This window comes from Chroicocephalus ridibundus, chromosome 2, assembly GCF_963924245.1.
Source record: "Chroicocephalus ridibundus chromosome 2, bChrRid1.1, whole genome shotgun sequence".
NCBI classification, from domain to species: Eukaryota; Metazoa; Chordata; class Aves; order Charadriiformes; family Laridae; genus Chroicocephalus; species Chroicocephalus ridibundus.
This window is the reverse complement of record NC_086285.1, coordinates 77027109-77053713: the sequence shown is the minus strand read 5'-3', so window position 1 is coordinate 77053713 and position 26605 is coordinate 77027109. Positions and strand designations below refer to the sequence as shown.

At 40.3% G+C, this 26605-nt stretch overlaps 2 protein-coding genes across 10 annotated transcripts in view; one reads left to right on the top strand and one right to left on the bottom strand.

Moving 5' to 3' along the window:
• The window catches only part of LYRM4 (LYR motif containing 4), a 90501-nt gene extending 67758 nt beyond the window's left edge, over window positions 1-22743 (bottom strand). For 4 of the 5 annotated variants that reach the window (XR_010069937.1, XR_010069938.1, XM_063325970.1 and 1 more), the window contains exon 1: window positions 22224-22456. Coding sequence is in view for 3 of the 5 variants with exons in the window: in XM_063325970.1 (XP_063182040.1) it covers window positions 22224-22309 (86 nt within the window). In the remaining 2 variants the exon portion in view is untranslated. Of the gene's footprint in view, window positions 1-22223 lie in introns of all 5 variants that reach the window. The other variant, XM_063325971.1, reaches the window with a different exon arrangement.
• The window catches only part of FARS2 (phenylalanyl-tRNA synthetase 2, mitochondrial), a 253897-nt gene continuing 249665 nt past the window's right edge, over window positions 22374-26605 (top strand). For 3 of the 5 annotated variants that reach the window (XM_063325965.1, XM_063325964.1, XM_063325961.1), the window contains exon 1: window positions 22374-22497. The gene's annotated coding sequence lies outside the window, so the exon portion shown is untranslated. The other 2 variants (XM_063325963.1, XM_063325962.1) reach the window with 2 other exon arrangements.

The window sequence follows — 26605 nt, the reverse complement described above, 5'->3', positions numbered from 1 at the left end:
CAGTTCTGACTTCGTAATCCAGCAGTCAAAGGTAGACTGATGGACCAACTGTAACAAAAAGGGCTACTTCCTTGTCCCCCCTTCCTCTCCTGACAAAGTATATTTCACCCCTCAGTCCAACACCTCCTCATCCATCTCTGCAAGCAGGAAGAGATTACAATCTCTGCTTTCAGAGAGGAAGGTACAAAGCTGCAGCTATCTCCAAACCTCTCCCCTTTCTTTTCAACCCAGTAAAGAACTTTTATGTAGTCTGTAGTGTACTACTCAATAAAAAAAAATCAGGCCAATTCCGATATTAAAATAAATGAGCAGTAGCATTAAAAGCATTAAAATTAGAAAAAAAGGCTGCTGCAAACACCACAAATAGTGTAATATTTCAACAACTGTTTTCAGTCTTGTATAAAAGTGAAACATGAGACAAAATTGTCTGAAACACGATCACAAAAAACTCCAAAGACGATGTTGAAAAATAAAAATACTGGGGAGGGGGCTGAGGAGGGGAGAGGAAGAGGAGGGAAGATGAATAGCCAGTGGCACTCCCTACCGTTAGATGGTGCTATCCAGCTCTGAATGCAGAGTCCACCCGCCAAGCAGCATATTTTCTCTTCGAGCTCATAAATAATACATTTCAATCACGGGAATCAGGATGGTTACGGAGTGCCACCCTGCTGCCGCACACCGGCAGATGGTGCATGCTTTTAATTAGGGCCTGTTCACCTATAATGTGACACTGGGGTGCGTAAGTGAGTGAGTGTGTGTTTGTATGTGTGAAGTTAATAGAATGTATTAAATATGGAAGCTCATTCTCATCTGCAGCTGCTGTCCTAGCAAGACTTGAAGGGGAAGCTGCTTAATTCTTCTAGAAAAGAAACAACCCCAAATCATTAAGATGTCATATAATTTTGTTGCTTGATAACGGATTGATTTTAAATCACCCCATATACATATGTAGGGTTAAACTGCGCAGACACATGTAACATTTTCTGCAAGAAAGAAAGGGTTTCTGAAAGATTCAAAGACCTTATATATATGTACTTAGGTCAAAAGAAAAAACAACAACAAACAGCAAGTATCCACTACTGTGTACAAGTCTTTTAAAATGCAATACAAATTAATAAATGCTATCTACATAAAAAAAGATAGACGGGACAAACAAATTCTTTTTCAGTATAACACCTACACACTTGGTTTTTTTTGTACATATGGTGCATTAATTGTTCTATTTTCTCTCTTTTCCTCTCATTATACCCAACAGTTGTTGAGAAAGAAAAGCTATGTACTTCAAAAACATCATCAGACCAGTTTTTATCTATAGTCCGAAAGTTGCACTGTTTTTTCCTTTTACAATTTCTTTAAACCTTTATAAACGTTAACACACAAATTAAGCTATTTTACATAGGCCTTAAACCAATCTTAATTCTACAGCTAAATCAATATATCTCCAGTATTCTCTAAACACACTTCAAAGACTAGCTCTGGTGCTAGTCTTTACTAAGGTTACATTGAGATTCAATATATCACTTAAAATAAGGATGAGCTGAACTCCAAGCTCAAACCCAATACTATAATGACTGTAAAACATCCTTTCTTCCCCATTGAGAGGTGCCAGGGGAACATTTCACCAACACTCAAATTCTTTCAAAATTATCTAAAAAACGTTAAGTCAAGATATAAACAAACTGGCAGTTTTAGGGGGGGATGCTTGTTTTTTTTAAGGAACAACTTTTTACACCCAATAACAGTTGTGAGCAGTGTAAATTCCAAACCTTTGCTTCAAGAGTTTCTGAACTGACCATGTACTAAAAGCTAGTACTAACATTAGGGCTGTGATATTGCTGCAAGTCCATGAGCTCTTTTGAAAGTACAGTAACTTGTGTAGCAACATGCAGTAAAAATACACATGCTATGAAAAGAACTCGTTCATTCAGACATGTATCTCTTGGTTTTTTTTAAAGACTACTACCCTAAAGATCTTCTGGTTGATGAACAGACTGGTCAGCTGATCAGCTACTCTAATGGTGTGCATTTTCAGTTCAGTAAGGATAAACACATAAAGCAATCATTTACCATTTGAAGGTACAGCTCAAAATGCCAGTGGCATAGAATATATGGCTATCTTCATAAAACTTTACAACATTAACCTTAAAAAAAGCACTATCTGAAGACAGAGCAACAGATGAAAAGCATACTAGCATGTGAAATGGTTGCTGTACCTTATGAATGATTATTTACCCAAGCTGGCACAAAGGAACTGAGGGGATACCATATGGCAATAAGTTTAAGCCTACGTGATTGAAGGGGAGCTGCTGCAATTTTGCCACCTGCCCTGGTAAGCACAAACCCTCCCACTGCCTCCTTCAGACCAGCACAGCCAGTCTGCTATTTGGCCCTGAGCTGAGCCAGTCCAACTTGGTAACCTGACAGAAGGCCAAACTACTAAAAGAGTGAACTTGTTTTTTGTTGTTGTTTTTTTTTTCTGGATTAGGTAGCTCCATTGGCTCAGCATGGGACTGTACTAGCATTAGCACTGAGGAGGAGGGAATACAGCAGTACTGATTTAGAGAGATACAGTTTGTGACAGATCCCACTCAGAGAGGCCAACCAAGTCACATAAACAAAGGGGACTCCTCAGTGAGAAGGTACTAAGCAGGCTCTCCAGAGAGACAGAATGGGAAAGCAATTCTGCATACAGTACACTCAAACAGCTCCTATAGACCTTTGGGAAAGGTCCTAGGAATGCAGCAGTGTTCATTAAGAGACATCATTGCAAATGAAAATTCAAACTGCATTTCACAATCTACTATTTTTTACACCATTCTTTAGAAACAGATACTGAAAAATGGCTGAAAGATGCAACGAGGCACTTTCGTTTTGTCATCCAAGCATACTGAAATTTTAATAACAGAACACCTTTGATTTTATCTTCTGCAAACACCTTCTAGCAAGCTAGTGACAGCAGGACCCAAGCAAGAGTGTACAGTTGAATATATTCAGTCGATGCTCTCTTACATATGCACACCCAAACCACTTTTCACGATGCCTAGTTACGCGCATCTGTCACAGAATTAACTCCCAATTAAATTAAAAGTATGTTCTCAATGGGTAATAGACTCAGTGCAACGACTTCCGAGCAAAGCCAGTGCAGGTGGATGGCTATGCACGGCAACAGATGCACATCAGTAGAAAATAGAAAGAGTGGTTGGAGGTTAATGCGAGAACAACGCCGGGGCCAAAACATAACCACAGACTCACAGGAAATGGGCACTACGTGCTAATGTTAAGAGACAACAATGCCCCCAAATAATAGTAAAACCCACAGAGTTACAGTTAGAAAACAGTCTTTTTCCTAATACTCAGTCGTTCACCTCTACCTTCAAAGAGTTCATCTTCTTCCTTCCCTGAAGCGCAATCGAAAACCTAACCTGTGTCCTCATAAAAACGAAGCCTCTAAGAAGCAAAGTCTGAAACAACGGCTATTAAAGAAAAATGAAATTGCAACAGAGGTACATGAGAAAATAATAGCTGCTTGGGGATTCAGATATTTTTGGTTCAAAATGTTTACTTATGTCATGCCTGACCAGAAAATAAAAAAAAGAAATCCATTTCCTTTTCAAGTCTTCACTCTCTTATCTTTGTGCTCTGCTAAAGTAGAGTATAAGAAAAGAAGCTGAAACACCACGCAGACATTCTCGCTTTTAAGTCCACAGTAGTATGCCTTCCAAATAAACCTGGCCGAGCAATGTTTTTCTCAGCACCACTTTGCATTTACTGGTATCACAACACGCTGAAGATTTAAGTCATCTTTCCAAGAACTTTACAGACACGTTGACATCTTATTTTTGTGACTGTGAATAAATGTAATGTATTAATGGATCAAACTACAGTCACAGGCAACATACTGTGAAACAAAATGGCTATTACAAATCGTAAGTTGTTGAGCATGCATGCAAATATAGGAGGATTGTGGTACACAACCTGTGCAAGCAAAACAGATTACAAGGGAAGAGGCCAGCAGATTAGAATATTCAAGACTTTCAAAAAAGCTATAAAGAAAAAGCATTTTTCCTTATTCGCTTCAGCTGTATTTAATAAATTAAGGCAAGCAATCAGTAGCCAGCCTCTAGGAAGCCCACTTGTGGCTAATAATCCTGAAATGAAGTATATGATGCTTTTACTTAAGGACACAATGTGCAAACATGAGACACTGATTTACATTACAGTAATATTATATTAAGTGAGCTACCTTAAGTTTCAGAATTTCCCATTATTACTAGCAAAATGTGCACCAGATGGGATTTACCTAATTGAATTTCCAGTTACATACAATTTAAAAATTTTAAGTTTTTATAATGAAAAACTATCTGCAGAAAAATCATTTTAGCTTACCTTGAACTTTTAATAGCATTAATAGGGATGTCTCCATGTACAGAATTACTTCAGAGGCAATGATTTTTTTATATATATATATATATATATGTACACATACGTATTTCCATATATGTATATATTTACATTCTTTTTTCCTCTATAAAGGTCTCATTAAAAGACACCAATAAATGTGAGGCAAAAGCTGCATGCAAATTCCATTTAATACTAAAAAAAGAAACATTTGACAACAGATGTATGTTTGAGACCGAGAGGTAAGTACTTCATAGAGAAGTAGTTGTGACTTGTCTAATTAAACACAGGACCAACAGAAGGGTATGGATGCAATATTTTATCAGCAAGTTGTTCCTCAAACTCCATCACTAGACATGTTTTCAGCACTGCCACCCAAGTTACAGCACAACAACGACACCTGCTGAGTTTCTAAAATCAAAGCAAAGCCTATTCCCGCAACCAGAATTTGCTTGGGAGAATGGGGGTGGTGGCTAGAAGCTGGGAGTGGAGAAGAGTAAAGAAACAGAAAAATTAGACTGTTGGTTAACCCGGTATTATTTCCTTGACTTTTCTAATTATACAGAGTCCCTAGACAGTCTTCACAAAAAGCCTATAGAATGAAACCTCCAAGCCACTACTCAGTTTCTCTGCTAACATACAAAATACGAGTTCCAATGGAATTGCCAAGAAATATGCCTGGAAGAGAACAGTGCTAGAGATACTTTATGATAGAGGATTACCCCAAAAGAACAGGGGAGAGGGATAAAAATTGACAAACTTTAGAAAGCACACTTGAGAGCTGGTAACTGTGACCCAGTGCATATAATACATGCTGTACCATCAGATGCAAAGATTTGTAACTTATTTCTAAAGCAAATCTTGATATTTTGTGTCCCATATCTCAATAATTCTAATAAAAACATGAACCTTCCAAGTGCAAGTTGCCCTAGATGAGAAACAGAAAAAGCTTCTAACATGCATGCATATTTCAAAAGAGTTGCCTTTCATTTTCTTTAATCAACCTAAAAACTGAAAATGTCTCCCTGGATTTTTATATGTATATACATATACACACACACACACTTGTGGCTGTTTTTAGGAAAGGACGACTTTTTTTTCAACTGCATCCTTTCATCAGTTTGTGCCTGTATCCATTTCAAAGAAGAAAGCATGGATGACCAACTGAGCAACAGGAGCACGGAATCATGCACATGAGAAAGCAGCTTGGGAGGCATCTAGTCCCACCTCCTGCTGAAAGGAGGGTCAGCGATGGGATCACACCAGGCTACTCACGGCTTTGTCCAGCCACGTCTTGAAAACCAGGATGGTGACCAGACCACCTCCCTAGGAAACATGCTCAATTGCCTGGCTGTCCTTGTGGGGAAAAAGCTTTTCCTTACAGCCAGTCCGAAAGCCACTCTTCCTTTACTTTACATCTGCTGTCTCTTGTTCTCCTGCCAGGCAGCTCTGGATACTTTGAGGTACTGGGTACTATTAGGTGCCCTCAATGTTGTTTCTTCTCCAGGGTGAACCAGCCCAGCTCCCTCAGCCTTTTCTCACAGGGCAAGTGCTTCAGTCCCTAACCACCTTGGTAGTTTCTGCTGAGCTTGCTTCAGGTCACCCACGTCTTTCCTCTATAAGGGACAGGGTGGATGGAGGCAAGACTAGAGTCAATACTCCAGATACAGTCTAACAGGCACAGAGTAGAGGGGGATAATCACTCCCCTCAATCTGCTGGCTGAGCAACTGCTGATACATCTCCGGATGCTCTTGGCTTTCCATGCTACCAGGGCACACAGCTGGCTGTCTGCTGGGATCCTTCAGCCCCTTTTTGGCAGAGTTGCCCCCTAGCCAGTCAGTACCCAGGCTGTTCTGCAGCTGAGGCACCTCCTTCCCAGGTTTAGGACATTGCTCTTGTCCTTACCAAATTTCCTAAGAATGCTGTCAACCTTTTCCTTCAGGCTTCTGAGGTCCCTCTGGATGGCAGCCCTACCCTTGAGCACACTGGCTCCCCAAATTGGTGTCATCTGCAAACTTACTGAGCAAGCACTGTTACTTTCTCTGGGTCATTGCTAAAGACGTGAAACAGGACAAGTCCCAGGATCAACACCTGAAGACTCATCCTCTAAGCTGCAGCATCCAACCAGTCTTAAAAGCACATGGTTGTCCATCCATCCAGACTGTAACACCTTAACTTGGATACAAAAATGTTGTGTGAGTTGGTGTTGAAAGCCTTCCTAAGTAGAGGATGACATCTTCTACTAAATGACATCCTAAATGACATCGACTGCTCTCCCCTTGTTCACAAATCCAGGCAAATCATGTTGATCAGGTATGATTTACCTTCAGTTCCCAAACGCCGCCTTCTTCATGGTCCCAGAATAGTATCAGTGCTATTCATAGTTAACAACGATTATTTTTGCAGTTCTTTGAAAGATACATTTCTGTTGCTATACTTCTAAAAATAAAAGCAGTTATTGGCTTAATTCTAAGTGTAAAGAATCTCTGCAGAAGGGAGCGCTTTTCAGAAGGTCAGGGTTAAAAGAAAAAAGGAAAGATGTCCAAATGAAAGCATTCTTTTAATCTTAACTGGGGTTGCACCTGCAACGTTGTATTGCAGAAGAGGTTAAAAAAGAGGGTTACCAGTGAAGGACCCAATCGAACAAGTTGTTTGGTTAACGAGGCACTGGGCAAGGATGTGCTGCAGGAACTAGAAACAGAATTTGCCACAGATGAAAAGTGTCCTGATGGCCTGAAATGACAAACAGCGCTCTGCTAAGCTTTCACTGCCAAGCCCCTGCCAACTGCTCACCAGGACATTCTGGTAGCTCAGCAGTCCAATTACCAGGTGGGGAATGCCTTGAAACCGCAAGTTCAGATCCTGACAAGGCTGATTTCTCTCTTCTTCCTTTTGAGGCAGATATATACCACTCCATTTGCTGCACTGCTATTTCTGAACATTTCTTAAAAAAGGCCTGGCCTGCTGTGAATTGCCATTACAAATTCCTTTCTACTTTTCTGGAAAGATTAGAGTCTTACGTTGTGGCAAAAATTTCTCTCTTCAGCATGGCTAGGGGTTATCTTCCATTCTAAGAAGAGACGTAGTTTAGCTTATGACTTGGGTACCCTGAAGAGGGCTAATGGTATTGCGCCTCTTGGTGACTGTAACTGTTCATTTAGAAACCCACTGGGCGCTAAACATTCTTGCTGGATGCAAGTATTTCCCACTTGTCAGTAGAAAATGATTTGTCTTTGATGAAGCAATAGTGCTTAGGTTTTTCAATTAAGCAACAAATAGGACATTTCTGAAACCCAGCATCATTTCTGAAACTAAAGATTTAGATTTAGTAAATATCTAGTTACAGTATGCATATTATTCTTTTAATATGGAAATAATAAAAATGCCAATTCCTTAGAAGAAAAAAGGGACCGAGATAAAAAATATTTTAAAACTGTATGCTGTCAACATAATAACAGATATTTTGACTTATGAAAGGCTTTAAAAAATAGTTCTGTGAAGGTTATCTGAGGTGAAGCTTAGTTGGTCATTTGACAGGGTAGTAATTTTAAGCATACAAAACAGACTCCTAACAAAGATTTACTTTGCAAAGGCGATCCTTGGATTCTAGTAACAAAGACTTTTAATTTAGCCTCTTGATTTTTTCTTGACTAGAAGTGCACTTTTTAAGAAAGAAGAATTTAAGCATTGTAGGTCCAAAATGAACTAGTAAAAGAAATAACATTGAAATTAGATAGGATCCAGTCATCTCATGACAAAAAACAATAATAAAACACAAGGATTTTTTTTTTTAAACAATCCACATGAAGTAACAGACCACCTGTTCTGTCTGGTTATAGACAACACACTAGAAGTTACAGGATTTGGAATATTGGAGTTATTCTCCAAACTTTATCCTCTAATCCATTTCTATCAGCTTTACAACTTATCCAAAAATCTCTGTTTCGTGTAACTCAGTGAATAGTGACAAACATCCCCCACTGGACCTGCCATCACCATATGGCTCAATGACCTTCCCTCATTTATAGCAAAGCACTGCATGTTTAGTTTAGCGAATCTGCAACATCGCTTTTGACAACAATGATGGATATTTGAAATTACAATGTAATACTTAGCAGCATAGAAAATTCTAATATATGCAAAGCTTATTAGTTGAATCTAGAGCCTAAAAAAAAATAATTTGGAATGCATAACACAAAACCTACTTTGTGCATACAACAGAGTACTGAATATTATTTTTAGACATTTGGGATTGTAAATACAGTGCCTTTGGACAATACATGAAATGTTTCAGGAAGCTCAGATACAGACTACTGTGATTATGTTACCAGAGGCTCAGAAAAAAATAAATGCAGGTTGTTTTGTACGGTATGAATGCTACCTAAGGCAAAGAAAGTCAAGTGAACTAGATCTTTCCTTCTGTATTTTTTCTACTTAGTTAGTTACAGGATATGGAAGTCTTCACAAGCCTTACAGATGATAACACTAGCACAAAGGAAATGGGGGCTGAAAACCCCAGCCTCAGCCAAGAGTGCAACCCAGAAGCGCAATGGGTACAAACTCTGGGTGTCACTTCATCCCCACAGGAAATCAGATGCAGCTTCTTAGCCAATAAAAGAGCAGAAGCAACCACGGGTGAACAGAGACAAGGGCTGAAGGGAAAAGAATATTCTGCTTGGCAATGCTGAGCGACTCACTCACAGACCCACGTCAGAGAGGCAGTATTGAGGGGTTGAGGCAGGCACAGCTGATCTTCATCCACATAAATGACATGGCATAATGTGCCAGAACTGTCCACCACAGCTTTCTGCACTGTACGACTCTCCACCCCTTGCACCTCCCAGGTGCTATCAGCACAAACAAGCATTGAAAAAAGCCAGATCCTCTGCAGGCTAGTTATGGAACAATATGCCCACAGCTCTTATCTTTGGAGCATAACAATGATCAGCTAAGACATACCTGAGACTTCTGTTAGCTCCAGTAAAATAAATTCAGTTTCTCAAGATCTCTATACCCTACATATCTTTCTAGACTCCGGAAGTAAGATGTGAATCAAAGTAATACTAAATCCTAAGTGAAGTAATACAACATTCTTGAAAGCTAATTCACATAAAAGAAAAAAAAAAAAAGGGTTACACCCATTTTCCTATTATTTTTCCTACAGTTACTCTAAAATACAATGTAGGATGGATGATCTGCCAATTACGAAGCTAAGAGTGTCTACCGGCCAAAACATTTCTTTTGGGCTGTGTATGGCCCCTACCTCTAAAACTGTGGTGCATGCATTTTTACTTTCCAAACTGCAGGTCCCAGCACACAATGCAATACCTTGATCTGACCAGACTCTCTCTCTATATATATTATTATTATAGACATAATTTTATATATAATTATACATATTTTATATGTAAGTTTTTATATAAAAAGATATACAATTATATAAAAATATAATATATATTATACATGACAAAAATGAGATTAAATTTAACACTTAAGCTATGCTAGTCCAGTGAACAGAAGTCATTCAATAAACCTGCTGACATATCTTCTATGCACTGAAACAGTTTAATCTAACCGCTGTAACAGAAAGGGAGGTCAGAAATATTCAGGAAGACAAAGAGAGAGAACAATTTTCTTTCTCCAAGAAGAGAAACATTGACAAAGTAGTGTCTTTTAATCTAGTCTAGCCTAAGTATGCTAAATTCAGATGTTAAAATTTAAAGGTGAAGATAAAGCTAAGGGAAAGGTCAGCAATTTTTAAAGAGTTTTCCAGTCAACCTCTTAATATTCTCTCTCTGAGGCTTACACTATGAAGAAAAAAAAAAAAAATCACCTTATTCTATTTCTGTAATATATAATCTATATATATACTCTTTGAACAAGAGTTAAGTTCACACTGGTACATTAATATATCACAAAAGGCTTTGCAGTTTAAGCCAAAAAATGTGTTATAAAAACTTCAGCTATTACTTAATAGCTAATTAAAAGTCACAAGAAAATATTCACTCACATGAGTGATGGTAGCACATTTTGTCCTTTATGTGCAAGTAAGAAAAAAACCCCATACAGCAAACACCAACTCCTTTCCCTCCCATAAGCACATGGGTGTAAGGAAAAGTTCTTCTCAGATAACAATTACTCTAAATGCGGAATTAGCATCTGGCTTAAAACCCAATAACTCAGATGAGTACTGGCTAAGGTTACCGCATGAGATATTAGAGACGAAAAGAGGTATGAAGAGTGGTCTATTTATCATAGCAATGTTTTCAATGTAACATTTTATGACCAGGGCAGATTACCTTCCCTTTGACACGCGACAAGACCTTCCATTCCCTAGGGCAGCAGAAAAGGTTTCCAATCTCAGAACAAATTACCCACAGAACTTGCAGAAGTGCCAGGTCCCTAGCTAATGGTAGCAATAACTCGCATTGATAGAGAATTTCTCCTTCAAGGATTCCAACAAATTGTTAGGAAATAAAACCCCACAATGAAGCCTCAAAATCCATATAGGTTAGTAAGTACTGCCACTAGTTCACAGAACGAGGAGCTCTGTTTAAGTATGTAAGTATAGTATACTTATTTGACCAACACTGCACCACTGCAGCTGGTAGGACTATGTTCATCCTATGCTCCCATTGCTTTTGGAGGTGATTGTGAAGGTGCCACCACCAGTTTGATAAATATTAATCTTCACATTCAAAATCTTCAAATAACAGGCAGCAATTTTTGGTACAAATTGCAAACTGAAAATAATAAATGAACAAATTTAGTAAAAAAATGTGCTCAATAGCTCTGGAAATCAGGAAACCTGTCTACCTGAAATACATTTCTTATTATTGTTTTGTAAACAAAACACTTGACCATTTATTTTAATATTGTAAATTAGTCAGATCAGGGAAAAATCATTATGAGTGAGACATCTAATTTACTTTGGACAGTGATAAAACTACTTAAAATCAATCAATAAATGTTCCTCCCTTCAAAATTAGTTTACACACAAAGACCATTAATTTGAAAACCTATTTGCTAATTTCTTGGACTAGAAAATATCTGTGATATTTTAGATGAGTCAAAGATGTTTTCTGGAACTTCGTAGCAGGTTAGTTTCAAGGCAGCACAACACGCTTCTATTTGACATACTTCAAGCTATAAACTTCTAGGTCGTACTGCGGCTTGTACTATGTCTCAAGCACTTCATTTGAGCTGTATTGACTTTAAAACATTTTCCTGAGAAGGAAGCAGTCTGATGTTATTTAAGTAAACAGAAACATTGATTACGAGGGGAGGCACATTTTGATGAATGAATGAATTACTGTTTCACGAAGAATTCCATTAGTGATTCAATCCAAAACTTGACGAAATGTGATGGCTTGTACCTAGCTCCTTCTACTCTCTGTTCCCCTGTTCTTAACTGTGATTAACAATGCAAATAAATGATGGCTTCTGAACCACACACTTCTCCGTCCTGCTACATTTAACTCTTTCACCGATACTCTAACAGTCTACAGAAAAGCGTTCAACATTCACTGAATGCAAAACCATCAACAGTGGCTATCCACAAGTTAAACTGATTTTCTCCAACACCCAGGCTCTGAGGAAACCTGTGTCCACATTTCTCCTGCTTACGCAAACAACGAACAGATGTTTACATCTGCCTGTGACTGCAACTGAGCATTGTGATAATCTGTGCATTTGTTGGGAGAAACAAATAATGCCAGTAAATAAACAGTACCAAGAGAAAATACCATGTAACCTGCAAGCAAATACCAGTTGACAATAATCGCGTGCTGTGCAAGAGAAAGATGGAGACAAACCTGTAACGACTGACCTCACAGAGTACAATAAATTATTCCCATAGGCACTTGAAATCAGAGATCTAAGTTCCAGTATGTAAGCTTCAATACCATAACGGATTAGTGATTATTGCCAATCTATTAAAACTGATAATAGCTTCAGGGAAAGACTTTTTTTTTTTTAAACACATACTTTCCCTGGCAGCTAAAACAAGACATTAGCTTGTATAAAAGTAAGATTGATTTAGAAACAGGTCTCCTTAGATGGTTCCAGACAAGGATACGCCAGACAAGCAAACTCAGAAGGACTGTCAAGACACAGCAATGAAGTTTGTGGAGAATCTGACTGCTCTCATATTCAGAATCCCAAAAGACATTTTGAATTTCATGCTGATTTGATGCAAAATGTTCATCGAGGTATATTTACTTAAATACTAATTTCTTGCAAAGTATATTAAAAAATACAGCTAATTATGTCAACTTATAAATCAGCATTTGCTAAATTTAAGTCAAACATCTTTTGATCTAAATGCTATAGAGTTAAAAAAAAAAAAGCAGCACTGCAATTAAACGGAGATTCATTTGTAATAAGATTAACGCACCTATCGTACTTCCTCTAGCTTCCACAATGGCTTCACAGCTTGCTTTAAACAGGGCTTTTTGAAAAAGAACTACTGGGATGGAGCAGAAGTGAATTCCTGACCTCTCAATATCACCGCATTCATACATGCATACACACAGATAGTACTTACTTTGTGCATAGGCTTCTCTTCTTTGGAAGACTTAAATGTGATTTAACCAATTGCTATTTATTTTAAAAGGTAGAAAAATACATACAAGCAGCAGCTTTTCCCAAGACTTTGTAACAAACACGATGCTGAAGAAAAATCTACTCCAAAGTATTATGAGCCTCTGAATACCAGCCAAGCCTGCAATTTAGCCATACACAGCACAGGACCTTCAAATTTTCCTGAAGAAAAATGTAAAGATTTTATTTCATACACATTCTGCTAAGGAAGACAGAATCTGAACACAACTGAATTCTTTCAGTTGTGACTGAATTATCAAATTAAATGTTCAATTGTGTGTTGCATCCTGAGAAAAATGTTGGAATTTTATACAGGGTTCAGGTAAAAGGAATAGAATAGAATAAAAAGTAGAAAAAAATGTAAGGGAAAAAGGCCATATCCCATAATGCCATCCTAGTCAGAATGATTTGTGGCATCTTCATTCTTAAGGAAGAACTATAATATCAAGAAGAATCCAAGAAAAATATTCCTCACTGAGGACATCCTCTGTACCAAGTTCTGTGCAAAACAGTCATGGAACAGCTGTCCCAAGTACTCACACACACAAGAGAACAATCAAGCAAGTTTTCTTTTCATGCCCATTTCTCTTGGAAAAGTAGCCAACCATGTATAATCTAGGACTGTACCTTCTTGGTCAGCAAACCCAAAAAAACACGGGAAGAGCTTTATCAAAGAGGTAGTTCAGACAGCATCTTTGCTATCTGTTGCTGCAGCAAGTGGTTCTAAACATTGCCTTATAGACTGCAGGCATTTTTTTTGCAAAATTATTTTGATTTTTTTTGAAATCCAGAATGTTGATCTTCTAAAGAATACTTCAAATAATAGCCTATGTCTACCTTGTCTTGAATAATTCTTGATATTACAAGGTCAGCATCTTTTCATCATGGGCAGCATACAAATGGATACAGTGAGGATCTAAATGTTAAAGCCACATTCATGAGTAAGGAAAGGAGGAGGTGAGCTAGGAGAGCATTTTCAATACTTAAAAACTATTACTACATTACAAAGTGTTTTTCATTTACCAGAAATCACACGCATATATCTGTTGGCATGAATCACTGCCAGAGGCAGTAATTTTTCTATTACTCTAATTAATTTTCAAACAAATTCTACTGGTAATTAAATCTTACATAAAAAGAAAAACGGCCCTGTTCTACTGTGCTATACAAAGAACATAAATAATGTCTTGGATAACAATCACACCAGATTTACTCAAGTTGGGTGCCTTTACTAAAATAACATAGTCCATTAATCAGTCTTTCGTGGAAGCCCCCACTCATTTGTCTTCCAACTATAAAATTTCAATTTTTCCAGAATTCTGTATACCACATATGTGCTCCAAACTCTTCCTCCAATTTATTACTATTCAAAACTCCTCTGGCAAAAAAGAAAGGAAGTCAAGAAAATTACATCAAAAGCAATGCATAGATATCCTCTATTGTTTAGGAAGAACATAATTTTACAAGGGTGAAGCGAATGTAATTGGAAAATGACAATCACTGTCATTTTAATCCAAGAAAGCAACTCCTAATCAACATGATCAACAGAACTTTGATGGAATGATTTTCAGTTGGGAAGTGTTACTTTAAAAAGAAGAACCCAAAACATTTGGCAAAATCGTTTCCATTTGGTTTAAAATTTATTTTCAGTGAAGTATGTTCTAATGGTATCTAATGGTTATGTTCTGACGCTTTTGGAACAGAATTCTTTAGTTGTCTTTCCAAAATATTTTATATATAGAATACTGAAGTCAAATGGAAATACTTCAATACTGTCAGACCCAAAGTCTGACAATCCAAAATCACGTCCTTATGCTTCCTAGATTTTCCCCAAAAGTGCATGCATTTCCATGTTTTACTACAATTCAGAGCGTAATCATGTCAGTCCTTTCCACAGTACCCATCCTAATCATCAGATTGAGATCCAGAGCTCTTAAAATACTAACATCTCTATTCAAGCATACGTGATTCTCATAGAATAAGGCCATATACATAAAAGACCCTAAAATAACATAATAATAAAATAACACGTGCAGTGCCCATTTGCCCACAATTTTAGGTGATACAGCTGCCAGGCCAAAACAAGCACCTGCAACAGCATAGGATGGAAACCACCCCACACCGCGGGCTCAGAAACACCACAGCTGCTTGCAGCCCTGATTTTTTTATACTTTTCAAGCAGATTACAGAGATAGTCACATACTTATGTGGGAAATTAACTCAAAAACTCCTCAGAACACAGCCAGCAATGACAAAAGAGAAGGAAAAATAAGTTACCTACTTTCTGTGCACAACCAAGGAAAAAATGGATATTGTAAAACTTCAGTTCAGTCACCTTACTCCTACAAAGAAATCAGACAGCTCTGCTGGACAGAGCTGACAATTTTATTTTTGCCCATGTTTCTTAGCTCAGCTACAAACTACCACTTTGGACAGAATACAGTACTTTTATGACATGGCATGTCTCTATTTTCTCATTATTGATTTGGATTTTTTTTTTTTTAATAAAATAAATGACCATTCAGTCTTTTTTTTTCTCCCTAGTACACAGCAACATGATACCAAGAGCTGACAATCTGCTGGCAGATCTTGTCAATCACAAACTTCATTGGGAGAGCCAGCGACAAAAAGGCTTATTCAGCTTGGATAACTGTCACATGTATGATTTTTATGTGGTTGTTAAATTACCTGAGTGATAAAAGTGCAAAAAGAACCAGTTACCAGATTCTATATACCGGGGACTAAGAGTAGAGTATATTTTTCTGTTAAAGTGGCCAAATACGGTATGTTGGGAGGAAGGAAAGAAACCCATGGTGTGAATTATGTTGTCAAAAGAGTTGCTAGGAGAATCTTAAAAGCTTTATGCCTCCTTGAAGAACAGTTCATTATGCAAAACAGGTTAACCCAATCTATACTTGTGCAAAAATCCAGCCGCCCTTGTGAATGCTCTGAACTGGCACCCGTGTGTATCTGACAATTCCCACAGCCTGCTCCTTCCCAGGTTCGAGGAACCATTGAGACAGGCACCATGCACAAGCGGACAGCCTGAATTGCTACGGCAGTAACAACTTACTCCTGGACATCCTCTTTCCCACTGTTACAGCAGTAGGAGAAGGCACTTTCTGAGCAGCTCCCCTCCTTTGCATGGGCTCATTTGGTATGGACAGAAGAAGCCTTTGTTGAAATCCAAGAACATAAACCCCTCAGCCCATAGCCCATGAGCAGAAAGCTCTTGCAGCTTGCCAAGTCGACCTAGTTGATCAGCCCTCTTTCCCAAAGGGATGGACTACAGCCTAGACTGACATGCAAAGCAACATGAAAAAAGTTAGTCCATTAATTGGACAAAATGAAATCTTATCCAAGGACAATGATTTTACATCGTATAACCACTCATACAAGTTTCTACATCAGGTACGCTGCAAGAAGACCCACAAAGGTCCTATATATTGAATTAAGTTGCAACATCTAAGAAAGCTTCCAGGTCCCATACATAAGAACAGAATCAACGAACAACCACAGTATACTGATTGTGCATTCATGCTCCACCAAAAGTCCACCTCATGCCAAGTGACACGAGGTATTAAGCAGCTAGATGCAGCATCTGTGCCCAGCTGACAAGAAGGAAGTAAAAAAGGTTGCATTCATTCTCAAACAAATAACAACAACTCTCAGACAACTCTGACACTACAGATGCAATAAAATTGCGCAACAATCTTGCGTTGTAAGAACAACATAAACACCTGGGAGATGGATAAAAAACAAAGAAGGCACAAAGCTCAGTAGGATTTAATACAGACATGAAATAATTTTTCATGTTCCTTCTTAAAAAATAAAGAATTGGAATTCCATCTGGGAAATTAGAGGATGAACACTTTTTTTTTTATATCTCATGTTAAATTCATGTTCAAAGAGTATTCTATAGCAGTTTCGCATCTTTCTCCAGAGCATAGTATCTAAGAATCTTGCCATTAAGCATGCAGAAAAATTAAAATAACAAAGAGTATGCCAATATACTGCTATGTCCCAGTTCCTCACCTGAGCCTAAAAAGTTGATAAACAATCCGAAATGGTGCATTGCTAAACCAGACCTCTTGTCCAAATGTTCAAGGATGGCTCTTTGTTTATTTTTGTATTTAATCAGGAGTCACGATCAATCTTTACATAACAGCAGCTGGCATCTGACATAGTTCCTTTTTCCATTTTCTCATTTGCAAAAAGCAGACTAAATCTTGCATAGGCAGCAATGATCATCCGCTTAGTATTTTCTTAAACACAGATCAGCTTATTTTTTATGTATACCACCTCTATACATACAGAATACCTGGCCATCCGTGCCAAATTAAATGACACTATGAACTTTTTTTTCAGACCCATCTGAACTTATGGGAGTAGCAATTCATTGCCACGAAGAAAAAAAAGTAAGCATTTTATTTTAGTGATTATTATCGTTCTTTACTCTGATTTCACGCATGCAGAAGAACTCAAACTGTAGAAATGTAAGTTCTAATGTTAAAACTTTGTCTCAATAAAATTTTAGATTAAATTCAGATATTAAGCTTAGTGCAAAAACACAGGAATCACAAACATTTTTTTCCCTGAAGGACAGCTTTAATACCAAAAGACTAAACACACCTGAAGAACATGCTCTGCCCTGTATAGTGGAATCCCTGAATTTTTACCTCATAAACTTTCATTTTAAACAGAAAAAGCCACATTTATCATAAGCACCTTGCAATTTTTAAAATGAAGATTTTCTACATGTTGATAAAATCTTTCAGAGAAAGACTAAACAAAATCTGTATGAAGCCTAACAAAGACAAGTGCAAGGTCCTGCGCCTGGGAGGACATAAAGAGCCCAGCAGAGGCTAGGATCTGTGTGGCTGGGGTGCAGCCTTGCCAAGAGACTTGGGGGTCCTGGTGGACAACAAGGTGAACTTGAGTCAGCAGTGTGCCACTGCAGAACGACGGCAAATCAGATCCACAGGGGCATTACTAGCAGAGACAGACGTGATGATCCCACTCTACTCAGCACTTGTCAGGCTGCATCAAGAATACCATGACCAGTTCTGGTCCCCACGATACAAGAAAGATGCAGACAGACTGGAGAGGTCCAAAGGAGGGCCACAAAGATGATCAAAGAGGTGGAGAACCCACTCTATGAGGAAAGACTGAAGGAGTTAGGTCTCTTCTACCTGGAGAAGAGGAGGCTCAGTGGGGATCTCATCACAGCTTTCCAGTACTTAAAGGGCAGCTACAAAGAGGAGGGAGGCACTCTCTTCACAAGGAGAGGACAAAGGGCAATGAGTACAAGTTGCACTGGGAGAGGTTTCACCTGGACATAAGAGAGAACTCTTCTACAGTGAGAAAAATCAACCACTGGAACAATCTGCCCAGGGATATGGTAGAGTCCTGATCACTGGAGGTTTTTGAGATGCAACTGGACAGGGTGCTTCATAATCTCACCAACCGTTCCCATGAAAGGTTGCACCAGATGATCTTTGGAGGTCCCTTCCAACCTGGGCTGTTCTATGGTTCTATGTATCCCTAAAATCAGATCAACAACTATATCGTTCAAAGCAGGAAAACTGGCACTGAAAAACCAGTATAACTTACTTTGCTCGGTTTTGTTCTTAGGTTAGCAGAGACTTGCAAGAATCACATTTACTAGTTGTCTTGAAGGACATGTCTCAGATGAAATTGCATGCATTCAATTACCGTGTTTCCAATGCAAAACCTGTTTTGACAAGTTTCCTTCCCTGATCCTTCTATATTCTGGGTAGTTTTATTAATTAATCAAATAATATTGCACATTCTAATAGAAAAATCAAATTCCATTAAAATGTGATTTACACAGACAAGAAAAAATATATAAGTAAAAATGCAACATCCGCCTGTTAACAGAGAAGATAATGGATAACTGAAACAAATACACAATAAATCAAGAAATACCTTAAAAAAACAAAGAAATTATTTGCAGAAAAATTCCAACAGAGAGACTTAAAGCTTCTGCCATAGCTCATAACTACAAGGAATTAAAGAATTAGAAAGGAGACCAGCTGGAAGCATGTCATATGATATTTCCCAGAACTTATTAGCCAGTGTTAATATCTTTATAGGCCAAGGAAGGCTGGAGACTTGGAAATCACAGTAATGTTGGTTAGCTAGAATCTCTGGAGCTTATCCAAGCCAACCTCCCACTTGAAGTAGGCCCACCCACAACAAGGTCAGGTCAGCCATGGTGCTGTTCAGTTAAACCTGTCATGAAAACCTCCGAAACTGGAGATGTCAAAATCTCTCAGGGTGACCTGCTCCACTCCTGCACTGGCCCGCTAGACAAAACTCTGTTCTACTAGATTCCTGCACATTTTGACCACTGAGCTTCAGTCCTGTTAAACAAAAAAGGAACTTTAAAGTTCAGATTATCCTCATTTGCAACCAGATGTGTTTTAACAGCTTTCACAAGCTTATAAATTCTTTTGTTTTCTGTACCAAAAGAGAGACACAACTTAAAGCCATTATTTAAATCACAAATTAAATTCTATTTAGAAATTATCCCTTAAATCGATTTACTTGAGACTGTGATCCAACGTGTTATAAACCATCAGAGGATCTACTTTTTGTCAACCAAGCAGGAGAAAACTCTATGCTCATTAAGAACCACCTTTTTGACTCGAAACCTAACATCTTCCCTCTTCGCATATTGATTTTCCTCCAGTACAAATCACTTTCCCTTCCTCAGACTGTCTGCATGGGTAATAGGGCAGAAATGAAATTACTTACAGTCTACTAAATTCTCTCTCCCTGCTGTTAAAAACTGGCCTATGTATCTGGGCCTCCAAACACTCCATAATGTTTACTGCAGGATTCTGGAAATGCTCCTGTGTGTTGTTATTCTGAAGGCTGTCAGTGGTGACCTCAGTTACTTTAAGACATGAACGTTATTCTTCACAGTTAAGGCACTAAAAGTTCTTTAGGGTGGTAGAACAAAATTTTGTACTACCAGATGACATATAGAATATATCTACGAGGAAAGTCACAAAACAAAAATACTGGCTTTTCCATCACAATCTGTACATGTTTAAGAGAAAAAGCACAGCAAGCAAATAAGGAGACAATAACCAGCCGATCATACTCCAGATGTGCACTTAAAAATATGCTGTTTGCAATAATAAAACGTTCTGAAATTCTCTAACTGAAATCATGAATCAATAAGATTAATCTTTAATACTTTCTACCTTGCTACAAGTTGGTTCTTCACAAAGTCATTACGTTTACTCCAGGTTATTACCATATCACATTACAGCAGTCCTGAGGACAAGGCAGGACTGCTTATCTTGGCACAGAAGAAACATGCAGGGTGTCCATTTTAGCTATGGGTGCAGCATAAACACCAATGCAGAATTGTTGTTGTGGTTGTTGTTGACCGTTTCTTGCTAAAAACTGCTATTGCTTTTAGTGCTCACAAATACATATACACCGCAAGGTTTTATACAGTTGCTGATTTGATAGTATCTAAGGTCAGGCCCATCAAAACCTGAGATCTTTCCTTTAACGAAAGGGAAAACTTGCCATGATATGGTGTCAAAAAATCAGATAACCAAGGTAAACATATATCTTATGATTTCTATCCTTTAAAATTTGCTAGTATAAAAACACTAAAAGAAAAAGAATTAAGAAGTTTTACATTGTGCTAAGCAGAAAACTCACTGATGCAGCTATTGCTGTGTGATAGTTAGCCTTGCCTTTGAATGCCAAAATCTCCATAGAGCCAAGATCCCCCAGGCACCTACTTCATTTTTGGGTGACCTGGGGAGGGGGGCTGGGCTCTGGGTACGCTTTATAGATAAGAGATGAGATAGATAAGATCTCCCCAGTCCCCTGTGCTCCATCAGCAAGGGGCTGGGCAAAGGAGGGTCCACATGTGGTCTGTGAGGCTGGTGCCACCACCGTGAGGTGGTGCTAGCTTGCTCCCTCTCACTGCTGTGGACTCAGCTTCCTCACTGATCACTTCTCATCACAAACTCATTGCTGAAAACATGCCATGACCCAGACAGGAGTTACATTCAACTGTTCACCAAGTGCACATCTCGCAGGCCTCAAGCCATCCCCATTACACACAATCCTCTCTGTTAGCCAGAATAATGGCAAGATGGGATATTCAAGACAGTGAAGAGCAGGGGGGAGCCTTGATAGCAGGGGACCTAAAGAAGGAGGAGGGGAATATGACACGCACACATGCTGCTGTGTGGGGCTAGCAATGAAGGTTTATTAGCTCCAAGCTCAGTTTCAGCCCCACAGCCTTCCTTCTCAGAGCATTCCTTTATTTATTTATGGCTTATTCAAGGCAATATTTATGCCTTGAAGAGTGCAGAGCTCACCATGATTATGCAAGTTCAAAGGCTTTTGTTCCCAGTTCTTTCCAGGCTGGAGATGATTCACAGCAAAGGTAGCTCACATGTCTCTGCCCGAGGTCCAACTGAGCGGTAAATCAAACAAACTACCAGTAGGGTAATACAATTTTGCCAGTGCTGGTGGGGAGCATCCCCTGTGAACGCAGCTGATATCTAACAGAGACCAGGCCTATGCCCGTAGCAGGCAGGCAAACCCTTTGCCAAAAAACGGTGCATGTGTTTCACCAACAGCCAGCGGAGGCAGCCGGCCACCCTCTGCGGCTGGTCGAGCGAACCCTGCTCCCCACCCGCACACTGCACATGGCGCCGGGGTTTGGCAGGGAAGCCGCCAGCCTCCTCCAGCACAACCAGGGCTGCAACCCCAGCCCTCCCCCGCCAGAAGAAGGGCAGCGTCCAGACCAGACCGAGCTCTTTCACGCTGTGACAATCTCTATCCTGTGCCTTCCACCTCCAACACGGACACCCCGGGGCCAGGCACAGGGACCGGGGGCTGACCCTGCCCTGCGCCCCGAGTCGGGCCCGGACCCCGGCAGGCCGTGGGGCCTGGCCTAGACCTCAGGCCCGCTCCCGCCCCCGCTCCCTCCCCCAGGGCACGGTTCGGCCTGGGCGGCCACTCGCTCCCCCGAGGACTCCCCGGACGTCACAGCTCCCCTGAGTCCGCCAGGAACGAGCCCCTGCGCGGCCCAGTCCCAAACAACACCGGCATTTCCCCCCTAGCCTCCCTCCGTTACCCCCACGCCTTCGCAGGGAGAAGCGGGGCCGGGGTCGCTACCCGCCCCCAGAACCCGTCCCCACCCGGGCCGGCAGCGCACCTGTAGTTGTAGCTGCTGAAGCGCTGGCTCTCCCGCAGCAGGGCCCGGTACAGCCGCAGCACCTGGGCCCGGCTGGACGCTGCCATGTTGCCGATACCAGGCGGGGTCCTCCCCGCGGCGAGGCCCCTTTCTCCGCCCGCAGCGCCCGGGGCCGCGCCGGCCCCCGGAGCCGCCTCCCGCCACCCACGCCGGCCTCTCTGCGCGCCTCCGCGGCGGGCAGGCAGGGGCGGGGGCAGCTGCGGCGGCGGCAGGAGCGGGAAGGCACGGCCGGGCGGTGAGTGGCGGATCGGGGAAGGCAGCGGCCGCGGCTCGGCTCGACCCGGGCCCAGCGCAAGGCTGCGGCCCGAGGGCTCTTCCCTGGCTGAGGCAGCCCCGAGGGGCGGTGGGCGCCTTTCCGTGCGGAGGGCTCGGAGCGGGGAGCCGGGCCCTGGCCGGCGCCGCGGGTACGGTGGCTCCGCCGCGGTGCTCCTGCTTGAAGCCTCGGCCTGCCTTGAGGCGCTACCGCCGCTTCCCCGCCAGGGCTCCGCTCCGGCTCGCTCGGTGCGGCCTGAGCGCTGGCGGGGCGGGAGGAGAGGGGAGGGAAGGCCTAAGCGATGGGGAAAGGGAAACCAGCATTCGGATAAACTGGTGGGTGATAGTAGAGCGTTTCTGTGTTTCATGGGTGCCTTGAACGGGGAGGTGGGCGCTGGCAAGGTGGGGTTGGTGTAGGGCCTGGGAAGGAGCAACAGGTGATGCGTGTTGGGTGATGGCCTTGCAGTCGCTCTCTTAAGTTTGCAGTGAGTGTTCATCTGTGTCTGGTTACCTGAGGTGCTGTGTGAGTTGTTTCTCTCTCAGTATCCTGTTTTAAGTAAGTTGAATTCTGTTATTTAAACAAATTTGGTCTGTGTAGTTATAGTCCAGGTGCTGGTTAAGTAGTGAAAGTCTCTGAAGGAGGTTAGCAAGGATTTCTTTGCCTCTGTACTCATATTTTCAATGGGAAACTCTGTTTCTGTAGCCCTGAGAAATGTCTACGTGTTTATCAGTGCTCTCCCCTCAGGTTCCCATTTGTGTAGGTTTTCAGAAAGGGGATAACTGTTGAACTCTGGGTGAATTTAATGTGTAGGCCCGTGCGTGTTGCAACTGGCCTTGAAGAGGGCAGTCCCTAGGGAGGAATTGGTGTGCACAGTGCCTCTATGTTGTACAGCCCACACACCTGCAGGTTACCAGAACCATTTAAAATGTAGGCCGTGCCTGTTTATTTGCTAAGTCTTGGATTTTATTCTTCTCTGCTGTGAGGCTGGCACTCTTTTTCTACTTAAGCATCTCTCATTATTTATACTGGAAGCTTCCTAGTCTGTTTGTTGTTGGAAACAGAACTTACCTAGCATCCTCTTCTGCTGAAAGTTTTGCCACTCCAGAGTAAACTTGACTTTGTAACTTACAGATAGGGTGCCCCAGCTGTATTTAATGTGGATTTTTAAATAGTATTGAGAATATAATTTATTTATAATCGTTATATGGTTCCTACAGAAGGCATGTTGTGTGTGTAATAGATGTTTGTATACATTCCGTGTGTCTCTGGCAAAAGTGCTTCAATTGCTGCTGCTAATTGAACTTATATTTTATTGTATGTGCATTCTGAGTATTATTATTTGTGTCAGTTTTGTATCTGATGCAACTGACAGTTTATTGCACAGAACCAAAATAGTTCTATACTTCTCTGTGTAAATAATATAGACGTGCATGGAGTTATTGCAAATTCATCTTTGCAAGTATGCTCTGTTTTAGCAGCCCTTTTAGGCTTCTGGCAACCAAGATTTTTCCATACATAGCAAATTTCTTGGACATTCTCTTTATCAAAAACAAAACTAGAAATGTTAGAGGAAATGTTGCATTTTTGTAGAAAAACGTAAGCAACTGAGACGCTGTGGTAAGCATCATGCTATTGAGGCCTTCCCTTGAAAGTTACAAAACAGTGTGTTTTGGGCTAGCTTTTGGCATTTAGGAAATCCAAACAGGAAAATATAAAGCACGTATGCTCTTTACTTGTCTGTGGGACTAACCAAATTCTTCTTGTAGCCCAGGCCATGCTGTTGACACAGATTGCCGTGCCAGAAGTGGAGTTTGTCTGAGGTGCTGGTGCTCCCCTGTCTCTGTAGCTGTTGGTGGCTAGGGTGCTTAATACCCATTGAAGTAGAACTCTTGCTTTTTGTCTGCAGATTTATCACATTCCCTGAAAGCAACAGTGGCAACGCTGCCCTATGTTTTGATTGTGGGCTTCAGGCAGCCGAAGAGATACAAGTCCGTCATGTACAGAGCAAAACCTAGTTTTGAGAGTTTAGCAAAGTTTTGTAAAAACATTCTGTAGATGTGTGTGGCAATTATTACATCTAATTTCACAACAGCCCTCTTTGTTATTGTGAGAAATAAAGTTTTGATGCTACAGTCTTCAGCTCTAAAATATGAGAGTGTAATTGGGAAGAAGTTTTGTTTACAAGAACACTATTGATTTAATATTTGTAAAGTAATTATAAATGATTTTGAAATAGCCTCAGGTGCTAGTCCTGTTCCCGAATTTCCCAGACAGTTTTTGTGATTATTTTTTTTTAAGATAACCATATTTTTCTCTTAAAGAAGTGTGGAAACCTCATATGTGTAGTATAAGCAATAAGCACATGCAGTGTACTATCAAATGCAAAATAAACATACCAAAGGAAAAAAAATAATCTTTCCTCTTGTCTCCTTTCCTGGCTTAACCTTTATTACACTCAAGGAGAGAAGAACAATTTTTATCAGAAACTTCTTGTATTTGTACCGTTGGATTGGTGCTGTTGACTGAAAACATTAATTATTTTCTTGAGTATTTTATTACTGTGCTTTCTTGGAAGCAATGGATTATGATCTCAGAAGACCTGTCATTCTCCACTAAGTGGGCATTGCCTCTGCTGTGACTGGGGTACATATGTTTCTGCTAGCATTCTGTGTACGTGCATCCCTGCAAGCCTACAGAGAATTTGAAAGACATACACAGCCCAAATGACCGCTGTTGTGTCCCTGTGACACCGGAGCCTATGTACAGGGAAGTTGTAATGATTGCTTCATTAACTGCTGCCCCCTTCTCTAGGGGGAATCCACACCTGAATTTAATCTAGACACCAAGCCAGAACCAATCAAGACATGGATGGATGATTTTTTTTTACCCCCAAACTTCTCTGGTTTAAAACTGAGTGCTGTTTTATTGTTACATTGTATGGGGATGGGACTAGAGACGTGTCTTCCTTAATTACACTGATACATATGATTGTTGCTGAAGGGGGTTGGTCGGCGTTCATTTGTACAGAAGTCTTTGCATTTGGCATTTGGTCTGAGGAAGGAAGGTATCCTGTGCCTTTCTGCAGCTCTTGGGATAAATAAGCACTTTGATATAATAGTATCAGTATCGGGAATAGTTGCTAATATTTTAAGTATGCTGCTTCTCAAAAAAAAAAGGGGGGAGAAGAATTTGCAGAGACTGTGGACTGGTGTGAAAGCAAACAGCTGTTGTATTCTCTGGTACGTATGGGACGTTTTGTTATAGGTTGCCAAATTGTTCCTTGTGGTACACTATTTCAGCTTTATGACATGGTACTCAACACTTTAAGAGAGCATGTGCATGTGCTTTCCTGTTACGCTGCTGTTTGTGCCCATTATTTTTCTTTGGGTGTCAGAATGATAATTGATTGTCATGATATTATCATCTCTTTTAATTATTGTTTTTCAGTTTGTGAAAACGTGCTAACTTTTCCCTGCTGTGGTGGTGTGGTTTCTCTCTTTTCTTCCCTGCTGTGTCATGCACAGTGAGATCCTATCCACTACTGAGTAGGACCTTTAAAATAAGGACTATAAATCACGAGAATTTTGCAATTTCAGTCACAAATGTAACAAACTATAACTTCACTGTTCCTTATAGTGAGTAAGATTTCCACAGTATCAAAAGGAGGCCTTGAATAACTTTGCTTTTTTAAAAAAACATGTATTTATTTGGTTGCCCTATAGAAAAAAATATTTTTAATCAGGAGGAGAAACTACTTCCATGTTTTAAATTCAGCTATGCTCCTAAATTATTTGTGCATTTTGGAAAATTCTATGTAAGAGTTCAGAGGGAAGGAAAAAATGGGACAAAACTCTTCTGTCAGTCACTTCTTGTGAGTTACCCGATCTCTTTCCGAACTGAATTTCAGGCTGTTATGTATTGTTTAAAGTAAGACTGTAAAAATAGTAATAATTGGATGCCCCCCCCCCCAGTAGTGGGTTTTCTATTGTAATACTTGGTCGTGTAAGGGAATACCTGCTTACCACAGCTGCTAATCCTTTGCTGGTTCATGATCTCTTGTGCTGCAGGCATCGAACTGAAAGAAGCACTG